A 20,307-nucleotide genomic window follows, 5' to 3' on the forward strand; every position below is an offset into this window, starting at 1 on the left:
CAATTGTCAACTGTCAGAAATGAAGACTTGATGATGGTTTTAGAATACTTCTTGTATGCTTTGCACCTTGCTGATGTTTTGAGGAATATGACATGCAATGATAAGAATGTTTTCTCTACTAAAAACTGAGAGCTGAGTACACAAGGTGACAAATCGGTTTGTAATCAAAGGGAAGATTGGCAGACCACAATGCATCAAGCCCAGCTGAGGCACCAGTCTGACTGTACTCCGGCCTTGTCATTATATTAAAGATCCGGATTATAGATTCATCTGCAGTAATAGCTCAACATAAGGGCATTTGTTCAAACATTCTGTAACGTTAGTAAATGGGTTATCAAAATAGCAGACATTACAATGGAGTAAGTGTAGCTTTGGTGTTTCCAGGATATTAATTGATTGCAATGAGGTTCATTAATTTAACAATGCCACTGCCTGTCTGTTTTAATCCTTTATGTTTTGGCTGAAGTAATAACATTCTAACAAGAAAAACTCTGTGGTGAATTTGATAAGTTGTTTGTTTAAGAGCAGGTTAGACAAACACCTGCCAGGAATGGTTTAGATAATTAGTCCTGCCTCGAGTGCAGGGGACTGGACTAAATGACCTCGAGAGGTCCCTTCCAGTTCTATGATTCTATGATTCTATTTATTCTTCTTTGAGTGATTGCTCATGTTGATTCCAAGTAGGTGCGTGTGCGCCACGTGGACAGTCATCGGAAGGTTTTTCCCCTAGCAGTACCTGTCAGGTCAGCTGTGGAGCCCCTAAAGAGGCGAAGAAGCTGGATCTCTTTGGTACGAAGGTGTATTTTACCGGGGGCTCCAGCTTCGCATTGTCAACCAGCAGGCAGTCCTAAGTGGCTATAGCTGTAATTCCTGGAACATGCTGTCCAAATTTCAGGAACTTCTGGCAGACTCCTACTTGGAGTTTGCGGCTGTCCTGGAGGAGGGCAGGGTTATTGTGAGGACCTCCTTAAAGGCCTCCCTGGACTCGGAGGACTCAGCAACCTGGATGATGGCAACTGTGATAGCCATGAGATGGAGCTCATGGTTCAAGTGTCGGGACTCCCATTTGAAATCCAACACACTATCCAGGACTTGCCTTTTGACTGTTCAGGACCCTTCTCAGAGCAAACAGACACTAGGCTCCACAGCCTGAAAGACTTGCATGCAACCCTGAAATCCCCTGGGGCTTCATACGCCAGCTCCTCTCCCCCTCCCAGCTCCACCTAGGCAGGACTATAGTAGGAAGTGGTGCAGGAGTAATAGGTGGAGGCCCTCTGTCCTCCTCTAACCAGGACCAAGGCACAGTGACGCAGCCCTCAGCCTCCAAACCAAACTTTTGACGGTGTGCCCGGGGCAATGCACCAGTTCAGATCCTGGATCCTTCCCCTCCCTTTGTGAATCATCTATCCCATTTCTACCATGCCAGGGCTCAAATCACCTTGACCAATGGGTCTTGAGCACGGAAAAGTTGGGATATTCTCTCCAATTCTATTTCCTCCCTTTCCCTCTTCAGGGACCCTTCTTATGAGCAACTTCTAGTGCAGGAAGAGCAAATGCTCCTGCAATGCAGGGCAGTAGAGGCGGTCCCTCTGGAGTTCAGGGGCAGGGCCAGTATTTCCTAATCCCAAAGGCCCAGAATGGGCTCAGGCCTATTTTAGACCTGTGAAACCTAAACAGATTCAGGAAGAAGTTGAAGTTCCGCATGGTCTCCCTCGTTTCCATTATTCCCTCCCTGGATTCGGGGGACTGGTATGCTGCCCTTGACTTGAAGGACACGTACTTTCATGTGTCCATAATCCCGTCCCACAGGTGGTTCCTCCATTTCATGGGCAACAACACCCACTATCAGTTTACTGTCCTCCCCTTCGGCCTCTCGACAGCCCCCCAGGTGTTCTCCAAGTGCCTGGTAGTTGTGGCAGCCTTTTTGCGGAAGCAGCAAATGCAAGTATTTCGTACCTAGATGACTAGCTAATCAAGGGCTGCTCCTGGGCCCAAGTGGAGACCCACGTGAGCCTGGTGCGGACAACATTCCACAAGCTCGGCCTTATTTTGAACGTGACAAAGTCAACCATAACCCCCACACAAAGGATAGATTTCTTTGGCGCTCTCCTAGACTCCATTCAGGACAGGGAATTCCTCCCGGAATCTTGCTTCCTTGCCATGGGTGCCATCATAGAGGATCTCAGAATATTCCCCACTGTTGTGGTGCGAAATTGCCTGAAACTGCTTGGACATATGGCTGCTTGCACGTATGTGGTACAGCATGCCAGGCTGCGTCTCTGTTCCCTTCAGGCTTGGCTAGCCCGGATATACAGGCCGAACTGAGACCGCCTAGACAGATTGGTCACACTCACTCTTCGAGTCCTTAAGTTCCTCCAGCGGTGGCTTGGCCAAGGGTGGGAATACCCTTCTCTAGGGCTCAGCTATTGCTGTCCCTTGTCACAGATGCATCAGCAATGGGATGGGGGGGTGGAGGAGAGGAGGGGCACACCTAGGAAGACTCAGGACCAAAGGCCTCTGGTCCCAGGCAGAAAGTTCGCTGCACATCATCAGGGAGCTGTGTGCAGTTCGCCTTGCTTCCCAGACGTTTCAAACCCATCTACAGGGCAGATGCGTATTGGTATTGGCAGAAAATACCACAGCAATGTTGTATATAAACAGATGGGATGGTGCTCGTTCCTCTCCCCTGTGTCAGGAAGCCCTCAGGCTGTGGAACTTCTGCATTGCCCAATCAATACATCTGGAGATATCATAACTCCCGGGCTCGCAGAACAAAGTGGCTGATCACCTCAGCAGGTCCTTTCATGGCCACGAGTGGTCCCTCCTCCCAGATGTCGCGATCAACATCTTCCAAAGATGGGAATTTCCCCAGATAGATCTGTTCATGACACGGACAACAGGAAGTATCAGCAGTTCTGTTCCTTCCTGAATCACAGATTGGGTTTGCCTTTCTCCTCCCTCGGAAAGGTCACCTGCTGTATGTATTCCTGCCCGTCCCGCTCGTTCACAAGTTGCTCTTGAAGGTCTGATGAGAGAGAGCATCAATAATCTTGATAGCACTAGCATGGCCACGTCAGCACTGGTTCACCATACTTCTAAACCTGTTGGTGGACATACCTATAGCTCTGCCCCTAGTCCCGGACTTGATCATGCAGGACTAGGGCCGCCTCTAGCATCCCAATCTAGAGTGTCTCCACCTCACTGCATGGAAATTCCACGGCTGAACCCATTAGATCTTGCATGCTCAGACTTGGTTATGGAGGTTCTTCTTGGCAACAGAAAGCCATCCACTCAAGCCACTTGTCTGGCTAAGTATCAGAGGGGTAGCCATGTTAGTCTGAATCTGTAAAAAGCAACAGAGGGTCCTGTGGCACCTTTGAGACTAATAGAAGTATTGGAGCATAAGCTTTCGTGGGTGAATGCCCACTTCTTCAGATGCAAGTAATGGAAATTTCCAGAGGCAGGTATAAATCAGTATGGAATAACGAGGTTAGTTCAATCAGGGAGGGTGAGGTGCTCTGCTAGCAGTTGAGGTGTGAACACCAAGGGAGGAGAAACTGCTTCTGTAGTTGGATAGCCATTCACAGTCTTTGTTTAATCCTGATCTGATGGTGTCAAATTTGCAAATGAACTGGAGCTCAGCAGTTTCTCTTTGGAGTCTGGTCCTGAAGTTTTTTTGCTGTAAGATGGCTACCTTTACATCTGCTATTGTATGGCCAGGGAGGTTGAAGTGTTCTCCTACAGGTTTTTTTATATTGCCATTCCTGATATCTGACTTGTGTCCATTTATCCTCTTGCGTAGTGACTGTCCAGTTTGGCCAATTTACATAGCAGAGGGGCATTGCTGGCACATGTTGGCATATATAACATTGGTGGACGTGCAGGTGAATGAGCCGGTGATGTTGTAGCTGATCTGGTTAGGTCCTGTGATGGTGTTGCTGGTGTAGATATGTGGGCAGAGTTGGCATCGAGGTTTGTTGCATGGGTTGGTTCCTGAGTTAGAGTTGTTATGGTGCGGTGCATGGTTGCTGGTGAGAATATGCTTAAGGTTGGCGGGTTGTCTGTAGGTGAGGACTGGCCTGCCTCCCAAGGTCTGTGAAAGTGAGGGATCGTTGTCCAGGATGGGTTGTAGATCACCAATGACGTGTTGGAGAGGTTTAAGCTGAAGACTGTAGGTGATGGCCAGTGGAGTTCTGTTGGTTTCTTTTTTGGGCCTGTCTTGTAGCAGGAGGCTTCTGGGTACACGTCTGGCTTTGTTGATTTGTTTCTTTATTTCCTTGTGTGGGGAAAACTACGATACCCACACAAGGAAATAAAGAAACAAATCAACTCCTGAAGGTAGTTTAGCAATTTCACACGAATCAGGTAATTTTCTTCCAGTGTTCTTCCCTAAGCCACATGCTAATAGCCAGGAACAGATGCTCTATTCCCTATATGTCAGATGAGCGTTAGCCTTTTACATTGAGCGGACAAAGCCATTTTGGAAATTGACACAGCTCTTCATTGCGATCACTGAACAGATTAAGGGGCTCCCGGTGTCATCCCAAAGGATCTCTTCATAGTTCATGGCTTGTATCAAGGTGTACTACGACCTAGCAAAGATACTGTCCCCAGCAATAACAGCGCACTCCACAAGAGCGTGAGTTTTATCTGCAGCGTTCTTGGTGCAGGTTCGAATTCAAGACACCTGCAGGGTGGCAACATGGTTATCTATCTCGCAGTACACTATCACTTAGCAGGTTAGAGACGATGCCATATTTGGCAGAGTGGTGCTACAGTCTGTGACTTGGTAAACTCCAACCCCTTCCTCTGGGGGACTGCTTGGGAGTCACCTACTTGGAATCGATATGAGCAGTCACTCGAAGAAGAAAAAACGGTTACCTACCTTCCGTAACTACTGTTATTTGAGATGTGTTGCTCCTGTCCATTCCAAGACCCACCTGCCTCACCTCTTTTGGAGTATCCGGCAAGAAGGAACAGAAGCAGCGGCAGATTGGCAGGGACCTATATACACCACCATGAAGGTGCAACTCCAGGGGCTCCACAGCCAGCCCGAAGGATACCACTAGGGGAAAAACCCTCCGGCGACTATGCACTTGGTGCGCACACATCTACTGGGAGTGGACATGAGCAACACATCTCAAAGAACAATAGTTACGAAAGGTAGGTAACTGTTTTTTCAGTGAAGTTTTCTGAGTGTTTAGAGAAAAGTTGTGGGTAAATTTGAAGTAGTCACACAGGTGTTTATGTGAATTCTAAATCCACTACAGCATGTTAAAGGAAAAGGCCTTTGTGTAGAGCCCTGCATGGATACAAAATGTGTATCCACAGCCTATCTGTGATCCGCAAACATTGTAGATATAAAGTGGATCTCCGCAGATTTCCAGGGCTCCTAAATATAAAATTTGGATCCACATCCATCCACAATCTGCAAACATGGTCCACGGATGTGGATATCTGCAGATATAAAGCGGATAGCCGCAGATTTGCAGGGCTCTACCTGTGTGGTATATGAGATATTTAAACGTGTTCCTTATTGCAGCATTCAGAGCAAATTTCTTTTTTCCCCTCTGCTCCATTTTACTCCTATCAGCCATATCCTAGGAGACAAATTGTTGGGGAAGGTCAGGTGGGAGAGAGAAAAATGGTATAGAAATAGTTTGATATTCCTGTGGGCACCAGGAAATTTGTGTCCAACAAAACAGTTTTTTTTTTTAAATTAGTTTTTAGACTTGTCCTTTGCCTTTCACTGTATTAAAGAGGAAACATTTCCATGCATTCATTTAAGATGATGTACTACTATTGGGTGTTCTGCAGATTTTCAGAATGGGCGAAAAGGATAAAAAAAACAGGTATCTTGTTAAAGGGATATTCTATTCTAGATTTAGTGTGTTGATAATGTCTGTTCCTAACTAACAAGTCTCCTTTTCTTCCCACCCTTACCTGCATTGCATATTGTCCCTGACCTCATTTTCCATTCTTTCCACTTATCTCTTTCAAATTTCTCTGCAGAACGCAATTTTTCTAGGAGGACTGTAAAACTTGTGTTTGATGACAAAAGACTCATAACTTCCTTATGACAAAACAAAACACTAAGAACTAAACTTGTCTTGAATGTTGTTTTTGGCTCCCTTTCATCTTTAGCCATCATTTGAAAATTGTTATTAAAGCAAAGTTGGATTTTACTTAACTATTCATAATTATCTAAGAGAGGATACTTTCCAGTGTATGTGAACCTTTTAAGAGGTCCTTTAATGAATTCCAATTATATTTGAAATAGGATTTAAAACTTATAAAATGTTGTTTGGATTTCTGCCTTAATCATTTTATGTAAAGGGTAATTACGGGATTTTAATTATTTTGTTAAAAACAATTGTAGCTAAAATTGCTCCATATGAAAATGCTTTGATATTCAGGAGATGGGTTTGGGGAAGGAGAGAAAGAAACAAGAGACTTGATATCTTGTGTTTTATACATGTTGTTAAGCAACAAAGTAACTACCAAAGATAGTTATGCTCTGTACACGAAACAGTAAACAACTGGTATATTAGTTTAAGTTACAGTGAGGGAGGTGACACGGGTTTTTGTCAAATTTAAGAGACGACAGTCTTATCGGGTTTGCGATTCATGGACGTGTTAGCTACTGAAACCACTTCAGTAACTAAGTCTATTTGGCTAGGCTGTTATGTTTCCCTCCTTTTATAAAGTCAATCCTTTATTTTCTCATGTGAGAATGGAGATTTGCTGTTGGTGACAAGGTAATTTTCTGTAATTAAGATGGAGGGGGGTAGTATGGTTGTCTGAGAATTCCCTGTCTTTCTCCCGTCCTTCTAATTTTTTTGTTCAGTTAATATTTTTTTCTCTCTCAAAGGTTTTACCACAGATGGCTAGGCTGGACTCCTTTTCAGGACCATCAGTTTTGGTCCTAAGTCAGAGAGTACAGTCCCATGTACACATACAGTTTAATATATAACTAGTTGTGGTGCACTGTTTCCCCATCGAGGCATGACATGTTTTGCCTTGGCAGAGTTCCTGTCACCTACTAGCCAGGAGTTGAACCACTAAACTCATGTTCGTGCAGGGCGCTAACCACAGGACCACCAAGCCAAACTAGAAGTGTGTTTTAATTACTTTGACGAAAAGTAATATTTTTACTTTACTTCATTATCTTGTTTTACTTTTTATAAGTTTCATAAATTGGATAATTTACAGTCTCAGTGGGCAGAACTTCATTTACAAATGCTCATGCTCAGCATTTGTAAGAATGAAACTTAAATTTAACATTTTAAAATTCTTAATCATTTACTGAAGAATGTTAAGGTCATTTACAAAATACTATAAATACCCACGCTTTTTCCCTTTGCAGAAATTTGTTTATAAAACAGTTGTATCAAGAAGAACTTATGTAATTCAGCTTTAAAAGAACTGCTCTTATTATATATTAGAAAATCAAGGAGATGTGTGCTATATTAAACAGGCCCATAAAGGTAAATATATTCCCTTTAAAAAGGGCCAGATATGAAATAATTTTTCCCTAAAATAATGTTTTGAAAATAGACTGTGGCTCTTAGTTGCCTCAGAATCTTTCTTTATTAAACTTAATTTTCACTAAGTGTTTAGCCTAATTTGCCAGCAATCAGTGTCAGTACAGAAAACCATCACTATGTAGCAAGTCAGACTAATTAACATAGGGTGCGTTATTTTGGTAGAGACAGCTACAGAATACATGTTAATATGTTTCAGGATTCATCTTTCATGTGTGTTTATGCATGTTTAATAGCTTTTAGCTTCATAGACTACATATATATATATTTTACAAGAGCAGCAGCAAAAAAGTTCTTTGTTTAGTTCATCAATGATGGTCTCTGATTGTAAATATGTAGCAGAGATCAAATTCTAGCAACATGACAGGTTAATGGTTGAGCAGCAGGTTCTATTTGTTGGCAATGGTTTGGTCTCCACTGTCATCAGTTTCTGACCCTCCAAAAATTTATATTGTACACTGATGAAATTTATTTTATTGCTTGCGTATTTTCCCTGTTGCATTATAGCTTCTCTATAGCACGATGCTGTAGATATAAAACTGGAAGTAATGTGTTATTTATGGGAGTCTCTGGGTAAACTGCTCCATTTTAAAATGTAATTTTCATACAAGAAGTACATTATTGAAACTGTCAAAGTTAGTCTTTTTTATATCGCCTGGATTGTTCACTCCATTGTTTTAATGGAAATTACTCAATCTCCGTATAGAAGTACCAAAAAGATTGGTATTGGTATTTGTGGAAATTCAGGACCTTACCTATACCAGTCCATAGATATTTGCAGTTGGAGTAATGTTTAAACTGTTCAAAATCCATGAAAGCTTGTCAAGTGTGCTGTTTATAAATACTCAACAGAGATGTTTTACAGCTTTGCAGCAATTTTATGTTTGGGTGTGGGAAGGAGAAGGTGTTGTCTAACACATTTCTTTATCTTCACCTGGGTGAAGAATCATATTTAGTCTAGAGCTTGTGTTGAAGTAAGTCTTGCTCCTTATTCCCACCCTGTTTTCAGTTATACTCTTTTGGAGTGAGCTCTCAGTGGATTCCTTCCCTCTGGGACTTGCTTGACCTACAGAAGCTGATATAATACAGGCAAGAGCTTGTTACTTTATCTGACTTGTCCATCTCTACCTTAACGAGTGAAATGGTTTAAGTATTTGAGGGGGTGAGCCTCAAGGAATGTGTCTTCCATTTGAGTCGAAATTTCCATGTATAGAGGGAGAGGGAGGGAGAGAGAGAGAAATCGACTTACATCACTAGAACTGCATTGAGAGTGCCTGTCTGTGCAGGTTAAGAGACAGACTATAGTGTCTTTGCTTTCTGCAGGAAGCAGCAATGCCGTTTGTATCCTAAGAGGAATTTTTTATTTAGAAAAGGAAGCATTCTTTCTACCCAGGAAATGGCTTTCCTTGTGCGTTGCTATGCCAACTGCCTGCAGCCATGGTCTTCCAAAGTAAGCACAATAACGTAATTATATTGGCATATTACATTCAGACTGATGATTCTCTAGGTTTTTGTGTGTGTAACTGTGTTGTATTTCTGTTACTGACTTTCGGTAGTAGACATGTTTGCCTTGAGTGTGAGGGTCAGACATCATGAAATTAAATGTCCATCAATGTCATGCTGCTAAGATTAATTGTGCAAACTTGGTTAGTTGAGTGGAACAGAGATCACTGGTCACCACTCTGTCAGCATCATTAGCAGCCAGGGAGGAGGTCCCTATGCACATGCTCTGCCCTGATTTTTTGGGGTGTGTTGTGTAGGGTGTGTGTGTGTGTGTGTGTGTGAGTGTGATTGCAAATGAAACAGGTTTATTAACAATGCTTGGCTGAAGGCTGGTTCCGACAACCTGACTAAGATAATACTGTATTAAGCTTTTTTAAGGGAGTCTCTGTGCAGTCAGCCATTTTAGCTTTTTTTTTTTTTCCTCCTTTTTCTTTTCCTCCGATTCTTCAGTCTCAGGGAATGATCTTGTTCACTTGGAAGAATGCTGGATGTTTAGGGCTTCATCAGACTCCTTACATCCTGACATGCTTAGACTTTCAGTGTTACAAAAATGGAGACGAACGCTGTTGTTTGGATTGCTTTTCTGTATTACAAGTGTGAGAGGTTTTTTGAGCTTAGTGGTAGTGACACTTTAAGCTCCAGCTTGGTTCCTCCCCCCTTCTTTTTGTAATTTAATGCTATAGAGGGTGACTTTCCATCCATGAAAAATTGGTACATGATGTGTAAATTCAGTTCAGCATATGTTTCTTCATTATGAAACCACTAGCGATCCCAGCTAACCATGGAGTTATGGGCCAGCAGGAGAAACATTCAGTAAGTATAGCAAATTCTGTTTGTTCTATCAATAACCTGTCACAGTTAACTGCTTTTAAATTGGAGCTGCTTCTTTTATTGCTGATCTGCTTTAGTGATTTCAGTTTTAATGGGGGTATTTGGGGGGTAAAAAAGTTGCACCTGTGACAATATTAAAATTTTTATTAAATGATTGTATGTCATACTGTTCTAGTTTGGAAAAGACATAAATCACTTGATTCTTTTAAATTGTTTAATTTTAAATTAAAAAATGTTAAGACAGCTGTTTTGGTTGAGGCTTATAAACATTCTATTTCAACTTTTCACTTGTGTATTTCATAACTTTTCATCAGGTGTACACTGAGTGACCTATATTATAGAAGATGGTGGGGATAAGCTTGTTCAGTAGTGTGTAGTGCTAAAATGTGGTAGCTTTCTAGCCTGGGAGGATGCCTTAGTAACTAGTTTGGTAATATGTATAATATGATCATCCCACTAATTGCTTAAAAATGTAAAACCATTGGTGAAAATACTAGAGTGAACAAAAGCCATAAGTACTGGTGCTTTATAATTGATCCCATGAGTCAGCTACACTTTTGCCATGCTGTAATCCCATAGGCAACCACTCTTTGTTATTTGTGAGAACAGCAAATCTTATGAGTCTGAGTCTCAAGTGTCAAAAAATGTGAGTTGGTAGACTGTTCTTATAAAAGAAAAACCTTGGAAACTGTAATTAATTTTCTAACAGTTAATGCTGTTACTTAATACTTACAGCGTTATCAGTTTATGCAGTACAATTTTCAGTCTCTTCAGTAATTCAGAAAGGCTTTTACAGATAATGTGAATGTGTATAGACATGCACGTGTATGTAATGTAGTAGAATATACAGTACATAGAAATAGTGTACTGTGTATGAGACACATTTAGAGATTAAAAGTACTGGAAGGATATGATGGGAGAAACTTTATATGGAAATATTTTATTCATACATTCAATGCAAGTAAGATGCACTGACTTTGAAATGCATAGAAAAGCAGAAATTAATCTAGAAATGCCTCACAAAAAGTTGAATAGACTTCCATAACGTATGTAGCAGACATAGTGTGGAACCTCTTATTGAAAACTATATTGGTTCATGCTGTGAAGCTTGAATGTAATGAATTTAATGGCCTTGTTTCATTCTCCTTATAAAAGAGTTCACATTACCAAACTCTTGGCTGTTCATGGTGCACTAAAGAATTTGATACTAATGAAAAGATTGAAATATCATGGAGACTGAGCTACTTCTCTCTCTCAAATAAGTTCTACCAGGTCTGATTGAGGATGTTTGTAAGATTACAAATTGAATTGAAAATGATAAAGTTGTGTTTGGTGCTGGTGTTCACTTAGTTGTCATCTTCATTATTCTCATTCCTTCTACTTCTCCCTCTAAGAATGTTCTTTCAAGGCTTTAGATATGCTGTAGTAATAGAGTAAGAGTTTAAAGAAAATGCAGCAATTACTTGTGGGTGGTGGGGAAAAAAGGATAAACTTGTTGTTCTGCAAATCAAAATGTTTATAAATTGTGCCTCTTATACTCTAATATTGTTATTTCAAATTAATGTAATCAAATAGATCAAGAATTTCACTGTAAGGAATATATTCTAGAAAATTGAAAATAGGAGTGAGAAATTAAACCCTCAAATGATACCTTGATAAATTAGAAAACCTAACCTAATAAGATCACCGTATGCATGTAAAATGAAAAGAATCATATTTCATGACATAATCCTAGTACAAGGTTATTTTTATATATATATAATGTATAAACAAAAGCAGTAGTTAAAATGAAAGCCTTGATGTAAGCTTAAGTCTGTCACATGTTCATAACATGAAAATTTCTTTTTTGGGTTGAAACTTTCAATGATTGTTCTCAGCTCAGAGGTGATTTCATTGGAAAACAGGAGGGAAAATCTCAAAACTGGTTAGTGAGTTATTGGTGGGGGAAGAACTTCAAAGTTTCAAGACATACATTTTTTTTCTTCTATTGTTAAAAAAAATGCACATAGTTTTTGTTGGTAGGTGACAGGATCTGAAAGTAAAGGAAATATGAAAATGTTCTGATATGAAAAATCACTGCTGAGCAGGCCCTGTTAGCATACGCCAAAATTTTATGTCTTATTAAAGAAGCCCTATCCCCTTTGTGACATCCTAGGGTACTCTTTCCCAGCTTGACCCGCCCGAACAATTTGCAAATGGCAGAGTGCAAGTGTTGCATCGATTCACAGGCTTTAGCTCTATGTGTAAGAATTTAAATTAGAGTATGTTTGCACTGCATTTTAAAAGCCGAGGCAGCAAGTCTCAGAGTCCAGGTCTACAGACTCAGGCTCACGCTATGGTGCTAAAGATAACTGTAGATATTTGGACTTGGGCTCCAATTTGCTGCTGCTAGTTTTAAAACGTTAAATATACCTTAGTTCCTACCATTATAGTTACTTCTTTTCCAGATGTATTGTTGCTCTGTTGGCCCACTGCTGCAGAAAAATGTCTTGATACTGGAATTAATAGAAAACACAAAGCTTTACATTTGCCACTTCTGCCACAGTGAGTTATTAGAGGGGGTGATGTAATTTCTACATCTGTTGGTGAGAGAGACAAGCTTTTGAGCTACACAGATCTCTTCTTCATGTCTGGATATCTACACAGCAATTAGACACCTGCAGTGTGCCAGCTGACTCTGGCTAAGGGGCTGTTTAATTGCAGTGTAGACTTCTGGGTTCAGGCTGGAGCCCTGGCTCTAGGACCCTGTGAGGTGGAGAGAGTCCCAGAGCTCGGGCTGCAGCCTGAGCCCGTTAGTCTATACTGCAGGGAAACAGTCCTACAGCCTAAGCCCCAGGAGCCAGAGTCAGCTGGCACAGGCCAGCTGCGGTTTTTCTTTGCAGTGTAAATATACGCCAAGTGTTACAGTTAAATGCAAAGTGGAACAGATTGTTTAGCATAAGAAGTTAGCACATATTCTAAGGGAGCATTCAAGGTAGAGTGGCCCAGTAGCACCTCTACAGTCATAGAACAAAAAAAAAGGGGGTAGAGGGTTACAGAATGTGGCAATAAGTCATAAATTCAGTGTGAGTATTCAGTCCATGATTTTTAGTGTCTATCAGAGTTATGAATTCCATCTCCCAAGCTCGTCTTTTGAAAGTGTTTTGCAGGTTTTCCATTCCTGAAGAAGAGCTCTGTGTGGCTCAAAACCTTGTTCTCTCTCTTTCACCAACAGAAGTTGGGTCTCTTTAATATCCTGGGACCGACACTACAACTACACTGCATACATCAGTGAGTTATGAAAATTAAACGCCAGAACTAATCAAAATTAGGTGTGTACTGCAAAGTCTGATTCAGATCACTTACATTCTAGAATGCATGAGCTTTTTATGTCTGTTGTTTTCTTTTAAAAAGCCAAGGAAATGCAAACCAATATTAATAATAATGCAATAATAATAGGTCAATGTTAAGATTATGTATTTAAACAAAAAGTCAAGGGATGCAGATGTTAAGGTTCTCATATAATGCTCATTTATCCATACTGTCTCCATATTTTATTTTGGAAATTAGTTACACATCTACTGTTAAACATAGTTTATGTAAATATATACAGCATGTACAATGTGAGTGATTTAAATGTCACTTTGATAACCTTATCTCTTCCCTGTCTTTTTTTTTCTTTTTTTTTAACTATGGAATGTTAACACTGTATTAACTAAATTCAAAAAGTCCATTCCTATCTTCCTTTGAAAACTGTGGTATTAAATAAGCATTATATTTATACGCTATTGTTCATGCATGATGACTAACTCATGAATTGCAGGATACACTGGAGTCGTGTGCACAATCAAGTTTAATGGATAAAAGTTATTGCTTTGAAATACAATGTAGTAATGATGAGCATGTTTCACTGGCAGATTAGCTCCATTGTTTTCTCCTTATATGATTGTGTAGCCATTACAATCATATGAAGTGCATGGTTTAAACTGGTGGGCTACTGGCAGAGTGTTGTGCGGTCCTCAGCTCTGCATCGGACTCACCTCATTCTTTTGGTCCACCAGAACATGGATCTGATAATCCTAATATGGGGTATTATGGGTTATTTTTTTTACAGGAATGAGAGTGAGCTGTTGAGTCAGGGGATGAGAAAAGTCTTTTAGTCAGCATTGTGTCAATTGATCATTTTTATTTCCTATTCTAATTTTGTACATTCTTTTAAGACTATGGGTTAGTACATATATTAATCGGATATAAACACAAAACCAAGCAGAGGAAATTGAGACCTTTCTTTTTGATTCTGGAGGAGAAATGACTATTCATACATTCACTTTTCTGGAAACAAGATGTATGTAATACATGAGTGATGTAGTATGAGATGGAGGGGAGAGGACAAGAATAATTGTAGTATAATCATGTGGTCACTTGGATTAGCTATTATCTGAACATTAAAAAAATTCAGTAAAGTCCACTATTGTTTTCTGCTGCACAGCGTAGCTATCACTGTTGGTTGATATTAGCTCATCTCAATGAAATACGCATTGGGGCTTGCTGTGGATATTTTTGTATATTTGACATCTCTTATTTACCACCACAAACTGAACAATGCATCCAGATTGGATGGTCCCATCCACTTATTCTTATCCATGTCTTACATTCACTTTGAAGTAGTCTCTCTCTTAAGGCCAATGAAATTAGTCTTGGATTTAGCTAGGGGGCAGTTTCCTCCTCCACATTCCTGGGAGGCAGTCGGGGGTTATCGAAAGCCCATGATAGATTGTCTCCCTGCACTCAGTTCTGGTGTCTAGCCCTAGCCAGGCCTGCTGCAGCAATTAACAGGGTAAGTTTGGCTTTGCCGCTGTATCCCTGGGCTGGAGCATGCTCACTTGCTCTGTCATGATGGCACACATGCAATCTGGTCAACATTAGGAGTGGTTGGAGTCTGAAGCATGCTCAACGAGGATGGAATCTTGAGAGATTTTAGTTGCAAAAATCCAGGTCTCTACTGAACATAAGCAAACTGCAATTTTTTTCAAAAGCTTATAACTTGTGATTTTTCCAAAGGTTTATAACTTGGCTAAATGTGTGTGGTTTTTTTTATAGAGACAACAAAAGGCACATCTCTGACACAAAGGCCATCCCTTGCTAGGATGACCATGTCCCTTTTTAAAAGGACAGTCCCATTTTTTAGGGACTTTTTCTTATATAGGCACCTATTACCTCCACCCCCTGTCCCATTTTTTCACAGTTGCTATCTGGTAACCCTATCCCTTGCCAAGTTTCACATTGCTGATTCAGAGCATTGGAGGTGTTAGAGCTTTCTAAGTAAAAAGTCACCAGAATTTTTTAACATGGGCAAAACAATGTAGGTTTCCCTAGCCTCATTCTTGGAAATGGCTGAACTTTTTTGACTGAAATTTCCAAAAAAAACATCAGTCTGAGGCAGACGTCGCACATTTCAGGCAAAATGGTTAAAAGTTTTTGGCAAAGATATAAGCAACTGAAAACAGTATCTTATAATAGGAAGTGTTGGGCAACCTTAATAATAAACGGTGCTCCCAACCACTCTTATAATATCATAGGTGGCCAATCCAGTGGTGTTAAGTGCTCCTAAGTAGTCAGGTTTATAAGAATGCACAGTGGATTAGATATTTTCACATCTTTCTCACACAGTGACTATTGTACATATATATTATCAGCATCCAGAATGTAGAAATGGGCCTGCCTAGTCTGGTATACTGCCTTAGAGGCTGACTCTGGATGGTTAATAAGTTGTAGAAACATTGGGCCTGATTTTACAGTAGAACCTCAGAGTTACGAACACCAGAGTTACGAACTGACTGGTCAACCACACACCTCATTTGGAACCGGAAGTACGCAATCAGGCAGCTGCAAGAGGGGATGGGGAGGAACAACACTGTACAGTATTGTGTTAAATGTAAACTACTAAAAAAATTAAGGGAAAATTAAAAAAAAAAAAAATTGACAAGAAAAGGAAAGTTTCTGGGCTTGTTTCATATAAATTGAGACGATTAAAAGCAGCATTTTTCTTCTGCATAGTAAAGTTTCAAAGCTGTATTAAGTCAGTGTTCAGCTGTAAACTTTTGAAAGGGCAGCCATAGCTTTTTTTTTCAGAGTTACGAACAACCTCCATCCTGAGGTTTTTGTAACTCTGAGGTTCTACTGTCCTTGCAAATACAGTTGAAGTTGATATGAGCTGCAGGTGCTCATCCCCTCTGAAAATAAAATCCCTTTTTATGTGATTGTCTGTCTTAATTTGCTTCTGTTGCACAGGTTAATAAGGACAAAAGCAGATCACAAACCCAAGTGCAAAAAATAAATGGAGTGTTTTGTGCTTAAAAAGAGAGAAAATAAAGAGTATAGGATAAAAACACCAGCAAATAAGGCTGGCAGTTAAAGGCTATGTACTTGAAGCAGCAGAATGTCTGTTAGAGATAAGAGCAGCCCCATGTCAGCTGAAGTCTTGTGTCTCAGTTTCTAATTATTCATTTTCCCACGTGGCAAAAGGTTTGTAATCTTAGTATACTGTATATCATGTTTGTTACGTCTGAAAAATCATAACTCTGGTCTTTCTGGGCATGTGAATTGGTTGCAGAATTAGTGACGTGATTAACTACAGTATATCAAAATGTAGTAACAGCTCATAATTTGACAAATTATCCATTGAGGAACCATATTTATGAGTTATAAACTTGGATTGGTTAAATATCTATATTATGTTAAACTCATCTCTGTCATTCCTGGATTATACATTGGAAATTCTTAAATCCAAATTTGTTAATCACTTTTCTTTGACTAACATTATCAGGAAATAAATCAGTATGCGTTTCACAAGAAATATTTTCTTAACTACCACATTATAAGGCAATAAATTGTAACACCTTAGTATAAGGAATGTTCATTAGGTCAGCCTTTTCACTAATTTTACTGAAGGTGCTGGAACCTAGTTTCTCATAATAAGCACTTAATAGGCTGGTTATATCAGACACATATAACTAAATTTCTTAGGCTATCAGAAATCTTTAATAAAACCTATGAGGATTTTAATTTTTTGATTCCCCTGGTAGTGCTAGTAGAAAATATGGTATAGGTAAAATGCTTACTCTGTAAAACATAATAAATGAAGTATCAGAGGGGTAGCCGTGTTAGTCTGAATCTGTAAAAAAAGCAACAGAGGGTCCTGTGGCACCTTTGAGACTAACAGAAGTACTGGGAGCATAAGCTTTCGTGGGTAAGAACCTCACTTCTTCAGATGCAATGCTTTTCTTGCATCTGAAGAAGTGAGGTTCTTACCCACGAAAGCTTATGCTCCCAGTACTTCTGTTAGTCTCAAAGGTGCCACAGGACCCTCTGTTGCATAATAAACGAAGCCTTTCTGTAAATTTCTCAGTAATCTGTTTTTCAATTTGGAGATGTTGCAAAGTTAGTGGAAGTAAAGTTACACAGTTTTTCTCGATTTTGCGTAGCTTAGATGCTTATAATACATTTAAGTGTGTTGAAACACAAATTGTTGCCAGAATTCATTATCTACAAGTATTTGATGACAAGTCCCACTGACTAAGATACTTTGTGGTGAATAGAGTCAATGTTAAGTGTTTTAGAAGAGAAAATTGGGAAACATGAATATTTCAGGATTTAGCCACCATGAAACAATCTTGCACCTGACACATTTTATTTTGTAGAATCAGTGAAAAAATATTGGTCACTAGTGTGATAACACGTTTTGTATTACAAAGATCTACACAGATGGTCTCCAGCATATGAACCTGGTAATATATCGTCTTGACCCCATCGGGAAACTAAAGCATCTTTTTGTAAACCATCAATGTTTTCTCTCTTGCAACAAAAGTATTAAGTGACCCACGGCACCAGACTGTATTAGTACTCAGTGACCAATTGTAACCTTTATTGTGCTGCTTACTGTGTCCAACAGTATATAATTGTGTAGATTTGGGCTGCACTGCTTTGGTTGCGGAGAAAACGTTTGAAAAGACAAATGTCAAGGCTTTTTTAATGGAGTTTAGATCGCTGACATTCAATAAGTTATCAGAGATGTTAGAAGCACTTTGTCCTCTCACCTCTTCTTTAGATTCATGTCCTTGACTAGAGAAAACCAGTAGGGAAGTACTGGGTCCACTTCTGGTGGAGATTCAGCGCCTTCATTAAGGAGTGCTGGCTTCTCTTGAGAAAGCTGTTGTGTGTCTTTGGCTCAAGAAACATGCTTGATATTAACAATCCAAGTAACTATCTGCCAGTATCACATGTTTGTGTTGGGTTGAGATCACAGAGGAAATTATTCTGAAGTACCAAGTTGATCTCCTTGACTCTTGTCAGTCTAATTACAGAAACTGCACTTTTGGCACTTGTAGACTATACTTCTGGTAATGGATAATAAACAGCAGACATAGTCAGTCAAAGATTTCAATGTAATCTCTGCCATTTCTTACACTCAACCTATACCAGTGGGTCTCAAACTTTTTTACTGGTGACCCCTTTCACACAGCAAGCTCCTAATAAATTTAAACACACTTTTTAATATATTTAACACCATTATAAATGCTGGAGGCAAGCGGGGTTTGCGGTGGAGGTTGACAGCTCACGACTCCCATGTAATAACCTCGAGACCCCCAAGGGATTCCGACCCCCAGTTTGAGAACTCCTGACCTATATCCTCAGTTTCATGTCTGAAGTCTCACCCAGCTTGCTCTTTTCCAAGCTCCAGTCTCTGTTGGGTACTGCGTAAGTCACTTGGACACACAACTGAGTTGGATTTATTAGTTTACGGTCAACTCTAATATTGTGTCACTACAGCAGGGAAGAAGAGAATCGAAATATGCTTTCAACTGAAGAGTTGAGGATATATAAATTACATCATGCTGTTTTGCAGGTCTGGTCCTTTTGTGTATTCAGTCACGTCTGCTTGCTTTAGAGTTAAAAATAGTTTTTTATTGCTTTTTGCTTGCCTGAGCCCTGCAGAGCCTAGAGTGTGAGCTGGAATCTTTCTACACCATAAATAGAATTGCTTACTAAATTCCAATCTGTCACATTTCTGCAAACCTGTTGAATGCTCTTGGAGTTACACAGGTGTCAATATAGCCTAATTTGGCCTGCAGAACATTTATTACAGGAGATGACACTTGAGAAGTAGAACACAGTTGGGGAGACTGATCCTACATTCATAATGTAGGTCTGGCAGTTAGAAAAAAAAATTGTATTTGTAAACTGAGCACATTTGATTGGTAAATTAATTTTTTGCAATACAATAAACATGCAAACCCACAGTGCTGTGTTTAGAAGCACTGTTAGAGTTGAATTGGTCTTTTAAATTTCAGTTCTTAGATTTTCAAAGGCTGGCCTTCCCGCACTGGGTCCCCTCCTCAGACACTTTTCCTCCTCATGCACCTGTATCAACTCTGCGCTTGAATCCTTGATCTTTCTCTCAAGTAAGCAGCCAAAAGTATTTCAACAGCCATAAGGTGTGTTGCTCTGCTTCCAGTTATCCTCTGACCAGGGTAGGGCTCAAATTTCTACAGATAACTAGATGGAACCTTTCTTCCCCCTCCCTTCCCAAAAAAATCACCAGCTGGCAAATTTTAACTCTCTTTATTCCAGACTGTTCGTCAACACCCTTTTTTATAATGGTGTGTTCCAAACATGAGTGTCTATCCCTGCCTGTTGCACAGTCTGTCTGAGCTCATTTGCTAAAGGAAGTGGGGCTGGACAAAAGAAATTTAAGTAGGTTTGTTTTTTTGGTCCTGTTTTTATATCTTCTGAGAAATAAAGTTCAGGTTTCTGGTCAGAGAGGAGTAGAAAAATGACTCCATTTTGATTCTTCTTGTGATGCTGTATAGTTTCTTTTAGAAACTACTGTCATGGAATTTTGTAAGTCTTACATTTGAAATCTTCTTAAATGACAATTAAGAGTGGTTTGTCCTCATTTTTATTTTTTACTCTCACTTTAAAAAGAGTAGTTGGGGCCCAGTAATAGCCCAATATATATCCATTTAAAAAATTTGGGATGTTTTTAGCAGGGCTTTGGAGCTATGCTCTGGCTCCGCTCCAGCTCCAGGCAAAAACCTGCAGCTCCACTGCTCCGGAGCTGCTCTGCGCTCCGCTCCAAAGCCCTGGTTTTTAGGAACCTTTGTGGGGCACTCTGCCTACATAGGAATAAGTCTAGATCACAGGCTCTTTCATGGTAGCAATAGGGAGAAAGACCCCAACTATTAAAAAGTTAAGCTGTTCAGCACAGTGGGGGCAGAGTAAGGGGAGCAGCACTAGAAGCCCTTTATGGACAGCAAGAATTGTAGTGTGCAAGAGGCAGTACTCCACCCCCTAAGACCTTCAGTTTTCCTCCTGACACTCCGTGACAAATTCCCTTTGCTTTACCAAGAGGTGCACACAGAATCATAGCAGCAAGACTCTTCAGGAGCTT

At 40.1% G+C, this 20,307-nt stretch overlaps 1 protein-coding gene across 8 annotated transcripts in view; it reads left to right on the forward strand.

Moving 5' to 3' along the window:
- RAPGEF2 (Rap guanine nucleotide exchange factor 2) overlaps window positions 1-20,307 on the forward strand; it is a 320,476-nt gene that overhangs the window by 191,284 nt on the left and 108,885 nt on the right. The window contains exon 1 of one of the 8 annotated variants that reach the window (XM_034772698.1): window positions 8,899-8,994. The exons of 6 other annotated variants lie outside the window; for them this stretch is intronic. In XM_034772698.1, coding sequence (XP_034628589.1) covers window positions 8,941-8,994 — 54 coding nt within the window. In that variant the 5' untranslated portion in view covers window positions 8,899-8,940. Of the gene's footprint in view, window positions 1-8,898; window positions 8,995-9,375; window positions 9,861-20,307 lie in introns of those variants that run through there. One more of the 8 variants, XM_034772697.1, reaches the window with a different exon arrangement.

This window comes from Trachemys scripta, chromosome 5 (assembly GCF_013100865.1).
Source record: "Trachemys scripta elegans isolate TJP31775 chromosome 5, CAS_Tse_1.0, whole genome shotgun sequence".
NCBI lineage: Eukaryota > Metazoa > Chordata > Testudines > Emydidae > Trachemys > Trachemys scripta.